This window comes from Cetorhinus maximus, chromosome 19 (genome assembly GCF_964194155.1).
Source record: "Cetorhinus maximus chromosome 19, sCetMax3.hap1.1, whole genome shotgun sequence".
In the NCBI taxonomy this organism is placed as follows: domain Eukaryota; kingdom Metazoa; phylum Chordata; class Chondrichthyes; order Lamniformes; family Cetorhinidae; genus Cetorhinus; species Cetorhinus maximus.
Window position 1 is genome coordinate 26,444,530 of NC_135897.1, and position 12,222 is coordinate 26,456,751.

General features: G+C 41.3%; 1 protein-coding gene across 1 annotated transcript; it reads left to right on the plus strand.

The window, feature by feature from the left end:
- Positions 1 to 3,865: 3,865 nt before the first annotated feature.
- Positions 3,866 to 11,946, plus strand: ccl34b.4 (chemokine (C-C motif) ligand 34b, duplicate 4). The gene is made up of 4 exons (XM_078563603.1): positions 3,866 to 4,037; positions 4,174 to 4,294; positions 9,076 to 9,153; positions 10,738 to 11,946. The coding sequence occupies exons 1-4, from the start codon at positions 3,962 to 3,964 to the stop codon at positions 10,763 to 10,765; spliced, it is 303 nt and encodes a 100-aa protein (XP_078419729.1). The 5' UTR covers positions 3,866 to 3,961; the 3' UTR covers positions 10,766 to 11,946.
- The last annotated feature ends 276 nt before the right edge of the window (positions 11,947 to 12,222 follow it).

Sequence of the window (12,222 nt, forward strand, 5' to 3'; positions counted from 1 at the left end):
CTGGAGTGGGTGGGGTCCCTCATTGTCAGGCTGCCTGAAGGGCACAGCATCGGAAAGGGGGTGGCCTGCTGATAACCAAGCTCTGCCCTTGCTGCCAACCCCACCCCATGACCTCCCTCCCACCATCATCATCACTCACCTGTGCCGTGGGTCCCTCAGTGATCCTGGGCCTTGGTTAGGTGCATTACTGGTAGTAGCCACTGCCTCCCCCATGGCGCTGCCAAGCAATGCAAAGGATTTTCACCCCTGGGATGTTGATCCCAGGGAAGGCGCGCTGCTACCCAATTGTGCCTGACTAGCCCTTGGGTGGGCCTTCCCAAAAGTAGGTGATGTGGGGTTCTCGCTGGCTGGTGAGACCTTGTTGCCTCCATTAAATCCCACCCGTCATGTGCAGAATACACATGCTGCCAGAAAGCATCGAGCCAAAGAGAAAAGGCCATTTGAGGTAAAGATGCTGTCAGGCTTGTCCCAAGCAGCTGAGCTGGTACATTTGCTTCATATGGTGGCATTCCGCAGGGATTGTTCCCTCTGGGACACCCTGGTCCACTCCTCCATCACCCCCTACACCTTAACCCCCTCCCACGGCACCTTCCCATGCAACCGCAGAAGGTGCAACACCTGCCCCTTTACTTCCCCTCTCCTCACCATCCAAGGGCCCAAACACTCCTTTCAAGTGAAGCAGCATTTCACTTGCACTTCCCTCAATTTAGTCTACTGCATTCGCTGCTCCCAATGCGGTCTCCTCTACATTGGAGAGTCCAAACGCAGACTGGGTGACCGCTTTGCGGAACACCTTCAGTCTGTTCGCAAGCATGACCCAGGCCTCCCTGTCGCTTGCCATTTCAACACACCACCCTGCTCTCATGCCCACATGTCCATCCTTGGCCTGCTGCAATGTTCCAGTGAAGCTCAACGCAAACTGGAGGAACAGCAGCTCATCTTCCGACTAGGCACTTTACAGCCTTCCGTACTGAGTAGTGAGTTCAACAATTTTAGATCATGAACTCTCTCCTCCATTCCCACCCCCTTTCCCATCCCCCTTTTTTCCAATAATTTATATAGATTTTTCTTTTCCCACCTATTTCCATTATTTTCAAATGTATTTCCATCCATTGTTTTATCTCTACCTTTTAGCCTATTTCGATCCCTTCCCCCCACCCGCCCCCACTAGGGCTATCTGTACCTTGCTCGTCCTGCTTTCTACCCTTAATGTCACCTATTAGCACATTCCTTAGGTAATATCACCACCGTCAACACCTCGTTGTCCTTTTGTCTATGACATCTTTTGGTTATCTCCACCTATCACTGGCCCTCTATCCAGCTCTACTTGTCCCACCCGCCACCCCCCCCCCCCAACTTAAACCAGCTTATATTTCACCTCTTTTCTATTTTTCCTTAGATCTGTTGAAGAGTCATACGGACTTGAAACGTTAACTGTATTCCTCTCCGCAGATGCTGTCAAACCTGCTGAGTTTTTCCAGGTATTTTTGTTTTTGTTTTGGATTTCCAGCATCCACAGTTTTTTGCTTTTATGCTTCATATGTATAGTGGAGTCAAAAGGATCAAAAGATTCTCAACTCATTCTACTTATAATCTCCATCCAATGTCGAAGCTGAAGCATTCTCAGCTTTTAATACCAAATTATGAAGGCCCAACTGAAAGGAAATCCCGGGTAATTCCTAACATCACAAATGACAATTGGCTACAACAGTCTCGCCAATACATGAGGAAGTCAGCTTTAGAGTTACATTTTTGCTTCCTCTATATAAAACCTGTCCATTAATAGAGGTGGTTTCTGCGGAGCAATGTTTCATTTAATTTACTTTTTGTTGTGCGTGGCCTGTCTATTTTAATGCATGATACCTTTAAGTTTTTTATTTGCATGGCTGTGCATGCTCTTATCCTAAGTGGGACCACTTGTGAGTGGCCTGCACCATAGCTTCTGGGTTTCTGTTCATCCACGCACATGTGCACTTTGGAGGGAACATTGCAGTAAGGGGCTGATTATTAATAGATTTACTTAGGTTTAGAACTCAGTGTCTTCATAAGCTGTGGAAGCTTTACCACCATCAACTTGATTCACATTTTCCACACCCTCTGCCTGTGAACATCTGCCCAAAATGAATGCATTTTCTGCTAAGTGCTGTAAAGTTCTTAAATAAATCTCAGTGGTGTGGCTTTTTTTGTTGCAAATATGATTTCATGAATGGAAAATATCATAATACTTAGAATTCAGCAATAAGTTTTAACTGGAGCAAAATGTCCTGCTTTTTGATCACAGGGCACGCCTGGTCAATTTTGCACTTTGTCAGGTCGGTAAGTGTTGCAAGTGCTCTGAACAGGTTGGCTTGTTTTCTGGAACAAGTTCCTGAATGCACATCGTTGAGAATATAAATGTTCCAATTGAAACTAACAGGTGCAAAATGCTATCATGTGGGTCTGCATAGAAACCAAAGCTGTGAAACTTTCTCAGTTCTTTGAACTAGGCCAAAGTGTAATATGTTGTCAGGAACACTTTGTGGCATTTATACTTTTGCATCTAGTTATCATAAGGTGCTAAAGCAAAATACTGTGGAAGCTGGAAATCTGAACCACAAGCAGAGAATGTGGGGAATATTCAGTAGATCAGGCAGCATCTGTGGAGAGAGAAACAAAGGCCCAAATCTTCCAGTCAGGGTCGATGCCAGGCGCTTTGATGCTGAAAAGATAAGCACAACACCAGGCTCATTGGTGATGGCCAGCTCACTGCTTACATTTGTTCATGAAGAACAGCACTTGTGTGATCATTGCAGGGCTGCTGGTACCAAGGAAAATGTCCGAATATAGATTACCTGCAAAGCATAAGTCTGCAGTGTGATGGAACACTCTCTGCTTGCAGCTACAACACTCAAGAAGCTTGGCACAACTCCGGACAAAGCAAACGAAAACAGAAAGTGCTGGAGATACTCAGCAGGTCTAACAGCATCTGTGGAGAAAAAAAAACAGGGTTAACGTTTCAAGTCCTTATATGGACTCGCAACGTTAACTCTGTTTTTTTTTCCCACAGATGCTGTTAGACCTGCTGAGTTTCTCCAGCATTTTCTGTTTTGGTTTCAGATTTCCAGCAGCCGCAGTACTTTGTTTTTATCAGGACAAAACAACCTGTCTGATCGGGAGTCCATCCACCACCTTAAACATTGATCCCCTCCACCACCAGCATCCCGTGGCTGCAGTGTGTCCCATTTACAGGAAGCAATGTGGCAACTCAACAAACCCTCTTTGATAGCAGCTCCCAAGCCCATAATTACCACCATCTGGAAGGCCAAGGATAGCAGGAGTGTGATAAAGCTATCATCTTCAAGTTCTGCTCCGAGTCACACATCATCCTGCCTTGGAGGTCCCTTCATGATCATGGATCAAAATGAGAGCATTGTGGGAGAACCATCACTTGAGGGTGAAGAAGTAGGCCCACTACCACCTTCTCAAGAGCAACTGGGGGTGGGCAGTATGCTCTGGTCATGCTAGCAATGCCCATGCTGCCAGAGTGAATATAAAACAACACCTGTTCTTGCAGGAGAGAAATGATATAGGGATTAATTAGAGAGAAAACTTAGAGAAATGCATGTAAAGCCAGTTATCTTTGTAGATACGTTGTGAGAGAAGAGATGTATATTTAAAATGTCATGGAACAAGTTCTCAACAGTCAGAAGAGCTGAACTTTGTTTTGATTTTCAGAAGTGAATAATTACTTTTCCCCCAGACCTTGAAAGTAACACATTACACAGCTAAAACCACGTAGACGTAACTGACATTAGCTGCAGACCGCTTTCCTGTATGCTTTTTTTATGATAGTTGCTTCAAAAAGGGGAAATAAGTTAACCGTGGCAAACACACGAGGGCACAACCATTTCTAACCTCACTACAGCAGTTTCTGTTGAAGAGTCAGGTTGCAAAAAAGGAGACATTCCTCAGAGAGTCGACAATGCATTCCAGTAGAATGCTCCAAATTGCTGTCATTTTTCTGCTGCTTGGGGTCATCTTAGTGTCGAGCAACCCATGTAAGTTTTGCATTTTTTATATCCTCTACATTTGAAAAACAGAGTATTTTGATTTGAAAGAGCCTGTTTAATGATAATGAAATCGTCATTGTGTATGTTTCATGTTGGACTACAGCAGAGCTATTTTATTTTTCAGATCTCCGACCAAGCAAGGTCATCACAAACTGCTGCAAGCGGGTGTCTGGAAGGAGAATACCTTATAACGTTACACATTACAGGTTACAGAATGCCCTTGCTCCTTGTGTGGAAGCTGTAATGTAAGTAACTATGTTTAATCAAATCATCTCAAATGTTCAACACTTTTTTTAATTCATTCACGGGATATGAGTGTTGCTGGTAATTAAGGCCATCCTAATTGCTTTCGAGAAGATGACAGTGTGTTGCCTTCTTGAGCATGACTGACTGGCTTGCTCTTCCAGTCCAGAGGGCAGTTAAGAGTCAACCACATTTCTGTGATTCAGGAATCACAAACAAGGCAAGCATGGCAGATTCTCCTTCACTAAAGAACATCAATGAACAACATGGGTTTTTACCTTAATCAGGGAGTTTCATGGTCACCATTACTGACACTAGATTATTTGAATTTAAATTCCCCAGCTGTCATGGTGCGATTTGTCATGTCTCTGGATCTAGATTATTAGTCTGGCAACATATTCACTATGCTAACATACATTGAACGTTTTAAATATCCCAGGTTTTTTTATTTTCTTTTTCTCTTAATATTTTCTCCTCCTTCCTTGAAGGCTCAGATTGTTCTTGGGTGATGCTCCACCTACCAGTTATTCTCTGATAACCTTGGCACTGGGCATATTTTCAAGCAATATCACCATTGGAATTTCTATTGTTTAGATGTTGGTTGAAAGAGGATATTGTTTTTGGAAAACAAATGGCACCTAGGCACACCCAAGAAAAATGCCCTGCTGGAAAAGGTACCTCTAGATTCAATGGAGTCCCCAAGCTTGTGCTATGAAATACAGCCGCAATGAGGTGTGAGGCAGCTGGTATTTTATGGGCCATCAGCTTTGTATGTTCATGTGTTGACTGTTCTCAGGACAGAAGCTCTGAAGCGAGAACAAATATACAGTAATATATTGGTAAAGTGCAACAACGCACAATAGCATAGCAGCGGGGAGGATGAGGTGAAGGGGGTTTCCAAACAGAAATTGCCCATTTCTTTTGACATGGTGACAGTAAATCTTTGTTGTATTTTCTGATTTCCTAAAAAAGAACAAAGGACAGAAATTTTTTGGTATCCCAAAATTCTTTGGCATAGATCGGAAAAGGTTTTTAATTGACAAAAGAGTCAACAAAACCATGTTTGCATCTAAATGGGTTGGAACAGTGAGCTGCCCACCTTGCTGACTGGGTACAAATCTGATGACTACGAAACTGATATTCATAGGCCCTTGTAAATAGTGCAACTGAAACATTAAACTGGCATACCCAATTACAAATCAGCTAAGAGATCACTACTGCTAATTCTAACAGAGATCAGAGGTTTCCATAAGACATTCCTCTGTCTGCTACAAAAGGTATTAATTGATCAGCTTAATTGGGTTAGCAGCTCTGGTGTAATAGTGAACCAGATAATTTTGTGCATGCACATTAAATGGCCATCTAGGGGAGTCATACAAATGCTTTGACTGTATGTCACTAATAGTTCCAACAGTAATTTATAATCATACATTTTTATATATTAAAAACACTTCATAAATTCAAGTAAATGTTTTTGCTATGAAAATAAGTAGCTTCTAATGTGCACTCTAGATTAGCATAAACCTTCCAATTCCCAAGCTTTCTATACTTCTATCCCCAACCAGGCCAGTATTGAGGGCCCTCCGCTTCTTTCTTGCACAGAGGCCCTACAAATTTCCATCCACCATCACCCTCCTCTGCCTGGTTGAGCTTGTTCTCACTCTGAACAACTTCTCCAAATAAAAGCTATTGTCTTATATGCCCGCATGGGTTCTAGCTAAGCCTGCCTGATGTGGAATATGTGGAACATTCTTTGTTCCAGTTCTACTCAAGCTCCCTCCCTCAGCTCTTTCTCTAGTAGATTGAGTGCTGTATTGGTGCCATTTTCTGCTCTCACTCTGAACTGTAAAGCTTCATCAACTTTGCTTCCAATTTCCACCCTTTCCCCACAACATGATCCATCTCTGAATCTTCCACTTCCTGACGCCAATGTCTCCATTTCTGGGAATAGGCTATCAACCACTAATCACTATAAGCCCGCTGATTGGGCTGCAATCGACTGCACTTCCTCATACCTGGAAGGACCCTATTCCATCCTCCCAGTTCCCCCATCTCCATTGCATCTATTCAGACACTCTACACTAACGTTTGCAATATATCTTCCTTATTTTTCAACCAAGTATCCCCACCACTGTGCTTGACAAGGCTGTCAACCATGTTCAAACTATTTCATGCACTTCTGCTCTCACCCATTCCCATTTCTCCCTGAGCCATGATAGGGTTCCCCTCATGCTCACCTTCCACCCCACCAGCCTCCATATTAAACAATTCATCTTCCGCCATTTCCACCAACTCCAACGTGATGCATCCACCAATCTTCCCCTCCCCTTTCAACATTCCGAAGGGGCCATTCCATCCATGACACCCTGGTCCACTGCTCAGATGATCACAACATCTCCTCCTTTTTACATAGCACCTTTCAATGCAAGTGCAGGAGATGCAATACCTCTCCTTTCAGCTCCTCCCTTCTCACCATCCAAGGCATCAATCCACATTAATCAGCAATTTACTTGTACTTTTTTCAATTTAGTATGCTGTATTTGCTGCTCACAATGTGGTCTCCTCTACACTAGGGAGACCAAACATTGACTGAGTGACCATTTTGTGGAGCAGCTCCATTCAGTCTACAAGCATGACCCCCAAGCTTCCAGTCAGCTGTCATTTTAATTTCCTGTATTGATCCCATTCTGACCTCCCTGGCCTGAGATAGTCTTCTAATAAAGTTCAAAGTGAGCTCAAGGAACAGCACCTAATCTTTAAACTCGGCATTTTAGAGACTTCTGAGGCCAGATTTTCAAAGGGCTGTAGGGTCAAGACTAGATGCTGGTGTAATTTAAAAATTGTATTTCCAGAGGTCGCATAAGGATCCCGACACCTATATTCGAATTTTCAAAGGATTGATGGGGGGGGGGGAATAGAACAGGGAACCTGCTCCCCACTAATTAATGACACCTTAAACTCCTTAATGGGCTTATTAAGGGGTTGGTGCATTTTCAATTGCAATTTTGAATCATTAATTTGGTGAGCTTAAGCAGTCTGGTGAACGTTAGTGCACAGCTGTCAGGTTTGCTGCAGGGCCATCAGAAACTTTATCTCCATTTATTTAAAGCTGATTTTTCTTGGACCTCCTTGTGCCAGTTCCAGGGTTCTACCCTAATCTAGCCTGCATGAAAACTTTCATTGCCTTGGATGCTGCTGGCCCCCAGAGGTGGGAGCTGCCTGTTCTCTTCGGCATGGCAGCAGCAGGCTCCGTCATGGCTGCCGTCTGCCTTTGCTGCTGACACCAGGCAGGCAGCTCCCATCTCCTGGAGCCACAAATTAGATGCCGAGCTTATCCCCTGGCCAATTGAACCATTTGAATTTAAAAATCGCATTGCGAGAGCTCGGGTGTGGAGTTGGGGCTTGGAATTCATCTGGATGTCGGGCTCTCAACCCCACATCAAGAAACCGGCCTCAGCGGACAGCATTGAGTTCAGCAATCATAGATCATAATCTATGGAACCTTTTTTTTTGTGTTTCTTTCATGGTTTTTTACTCTTGTTTCATTTTTATTTCCTTCACTTTGCATTTGATGGCATCCACCTTGCCATTCACGTGTCATCCAGGCAAATGTTGTTTCTTTACTTGGTCCCTTTACCACCCCTTCTGGCCTTTCAATATAAAACCTTTTCTCATTTAATCACCTCCACCATACCACAGAACTTCCCTTTTATTCTTCTTCCCAGCTTACCCCTTTTCACTTACTCAAAGCCTAGAACATTTCTAACTCCTCCAAGTTCTGTGTTAACTCTTGTTTCTCTCCCCAGTAATACTGCTTAATCTGCTAAAGGTTTCCACCATTTTCTATTTTTATTTCGGACCCCCAGCATCTGCAGCATGTTGTTTTTGTACAGAACTTCCATTACAAGTTTCAAAAATCAGCTGCATAAAATAAAAAGAATAGAAATCCTGGCTACTTCCCCTTATTGTCATTGTTTTCTTCTGCACAGTCTTGTTGTAAATCTCAATTAGCAATATTATTCCACAAATGAAACCTGCTTATAGTGAATACAAAAAACTAATAAAAATGGATGTTAGAAACCTGAAATAAAAACAAAAAATGCTGGAAATACTCAGCTGGTCTAGTAGCACCTGGATTTCTGCAAAATTTATTCATGGGATGTGGGTGCTGCTGGCTAGGCCAGAATTTATTGCCTTTGTTCAGAGGGCAGTCAACCATATTGGTCTGGAGCCACATGCTAGCCAGACCAGGAAAGGACAGTAGATTTCCTTCCCCAAATGACATTAATGACCCAGCCAGGTTTTTGCCACAACTGGACATGGTTTCACCAGATTTTTATTGAATTCAAGCTTTATTATTTGTTTTGGTGGGATTTGAACCCAGGCCCCCAGAGCATTACCCCAGTCTCTAGAATGCTAATACCACTATGTCACCACTTCCTCTTGATGCTATTTGATCTGCTTATATCATGAACTTGAATTATACAATACCAAGGCAGTGATGCCAAGGATGAGATTCAGTAAGAAAAGGTGACAATCACTGAACTTCACTGTCATAAGGAGTACAATAGTGTTTCCATCATATTGTAATGGCTACTTAGAGTGAAAATTTGGAATACTTCCTATCTTTATCTCAATACATAGCACGCAGTTAAAAAAAAAGCTTCACGCATCAATGATGACTCATGGCTCCAATCATTATCCATTTAAACTGTACACAAAAATTATTTGTATTTATCCTCTTCAGAGTTCTAAAAATATTCTAACTTCTCTACTATTATAGCTTCTACACCATGGAGAAAGGACCTATCTGTTCCAATCCAGTTGCAGGGTGGGTTCCATCAAAGATCAGAGAGATCCAGTAAGTTGAACTTAATGTTAGTCAGATGTTACTTGCTTGGCTTACTATTTACTTTCAGTGCTTAATGCAATTCTCATTTCTTCTAATATAGGTTAAGTATTTGCAGCCTTAATATCCAGCACACTTTAGTGGCAAGAGCCAGCAGTTTTTAAAATGCAAAAGAATAAGATCAATTTTAGGGCTTTATTTAATTCTGCCTACCTTTTGACTTGGTTAAGAGCACTTTTGTCACTGAGAGCTGCATAATTCATTAACCATAGATTGTATTTCTCTTTGAGGTCTGCCTTGAGAGCCCCTACTGAAGATAGTAAACATGCAGGTTTCTCTCTGTTTGTCTTCAGCTGTGGCTCAGTTCATAGCACCCTCGCCTTTGAATCAGAGGGTTGTGGGTTCATGTCCCATTCCTGGAAACCAAGAACTGTGATTGTACTCGAACGAGTTGCAATCTGTGACTGTTGGTAACTTGAAAGAGTTTCCAACAGTAACAGGAGACAAATTGGTTCAAAAGTAAGGAAGAGTGCACTCAGATGTCTCCACTTCGGCACAATGAAAACCAATGCCCTCGCACTATGGCAAAAGTACCTTCAGTTGAAACAGAGAGTCTGGACAGGTGATAAACTTGTTTTAAGGGAGTTATTGAATAAGGGAGATGAATTAACAGCGATCAACATAAAATCATTCTTCATTTTAACTTTAGTTCTGTATCCTTCCACTTTGTAAATCCTCTAACCAGAAGCTCCGTGATGTCATTAGTACTCCAGTTAATCATTAAATTGTTGAACTTTAAGGTTATATTGTATTAAAAGGCACACTTTAACAAACATTATTTAAGGCACCAGATTTTTGTTGAGAAACCTCCTTTCAGTTCTTATACGAGCATTCCATTCTGCAGGATTATTTTCTAACAGCAAACAGGTTTTCACATAAAGCAGACCTTTACCTGCCTTCATTAGTGTATGCTTTTAGGCAAATTTCTCACAATGCATTACTAATTATTAATATGCATTCCTTTTCTGTCTCCTATTTTCCAATTTCCCATCTCTCACACATCATTTCTTTTTCAATTTTATTAACGCTTCTATATTGAGAGTTTCTGTGACTTTTGTTCATTTTGTTCCTCACTATCTTCCTTCTCCCTGCATCCCTATGGTGCAGTCAAGCCAATACAGCCCACTTGAACTCATCCTCTCCCCGGATCTCAAATGCACTGGAAGTCCTTAGGGCCCTTCAGCCTTTGCTTTTCCTAAAACCTTGACATCACCTTCTAAATAATTTCTGATTTACCACATCTTTGCTTTCACTCTTTTCAACCCATGAACCTTGAATTTTCACCGAGGATTCTCATTTTAAAACAAATGATTTCTTCCAACTCTCCCTTGCATATTCTCTCTTTGTTAGCTTTCATGTTAATTTTTCCCTTGATCTTGATATGACTATTTTTCTTGTTATTGGCAAATATCTCTCTTTCCTAAAGCGTGTTCCAATATTGTACCTAGTCATTCCTATAAAACATCAAAGTTTATTAACAGCATTATGTCAGTAGTTTGAGGTTATATTCTCTTATTATCTTTTGTTTCTTTCAAGAAACAGGATGGAGACTGGCAGTACCTAACAATGACAAATGGATGGAAACAGACACCATTGTTCAGTTAAGCAAAGGATGTCTGTATGTTTGTTGTATTTTTTGATTTCTGAGTCACTTATTTCTTACAGAAACCCAATAGGTCTCAAATTTTCTGTTCACAATAACAATCAAGTAAAAATTGTGTTGAATGTCTGAATCCACTGAACTTCTGAAGCCCATGATTGGAAAATCAATTTTACCAATGAATGACAAGACATTTTATTCTCACTTTGTAAATTGAATTCTCAAGTCATTCATAGCACTCAGGCTTAATCAGACTATCCCGGAATGAAACTTAAGAATTAATATTTTATCTGTTAACTATGACCTTTCAATTATTTTATTACCCATCTAATTTTTAAACTTTGGAATATTCTATGTACTATGCTTCAAAGATTAACATAGGCACAATTTTATTTAGAAATATGTGAAGTAAGTTATCTAATGCTTGAAATGCAACAATAATATGATGCCTGAAAGTACTGTTAGATCTAGGATTCCAAATTGAAAGCTCTGCTCATAATTCCAAGCCTCATATGCAGAAGGTCCAGTCCATTATAAGGCAGTTAGTGAAAACATGCCTGTGCAATAATGATGTTCTTTGTTCCCAAACCAGCTTCAGCATATTTTTCTGGCCCAACTGTATGTTTGTCTTATATTGCTAGTAAGCAGAACCTTTGTGATGCCCTTCATCATGTTCAGTTAGAATACCTTATTTGCATTTTTGTTGGGCAAAAGGAATAGGGAACGAAGGTGGTAAATTAAGCTAAGGCACAGATCAACCATGATCTAATTGATAGAGTCAACGGGCTAATGGTCCACCTTGTTCATATATTCCTAGAATGTCAACCATCAGAGTGTTGAACACAAAGATGGATTGAACATTGTTTGGGAGTGAATTGTAATTTTAGAATTAAATCAAAAGCTTCAGGAAATATTATTAATAAGAGCTCCACTGTTATTTCTACAGTATATGCAGCTATATTAAAATAGTGTTAAGGAGGTTGCAACAGTATTACTTAAAATATCGTGCATTTCTTTGGTAGCATAGGTCATTTATATATGAGGAATTTATTTTAGATACGCTCCTAAGTATGTTAAACATTTATTTTTCTATTTTACAAATTTGGATTTTGTTATTGCTTATTAATAAAGGATAATGTAGCCTGCCTCATGTGCCTTCCTTAAAAATACTTTATACAAGCATTGATAGGCAATCATGTTTCTGCAGGTATGATATTCCAATGTAAAATCCTGAAATATTTTCCATGGCCAGGATATTGAGGTCAGCGAGTGGGAGGCGGGGCCCACTCGCTGACACGTAAAATGATGCGGGATGATGTCGGGCGGAACTCCCGACGTCACCCCACGTCATTTCAATTTTCAGGTCGGCGGGGGCGCAGCCAAATCAGCCGTGCACCCGCCAACTTGTCAATGGCCGATTG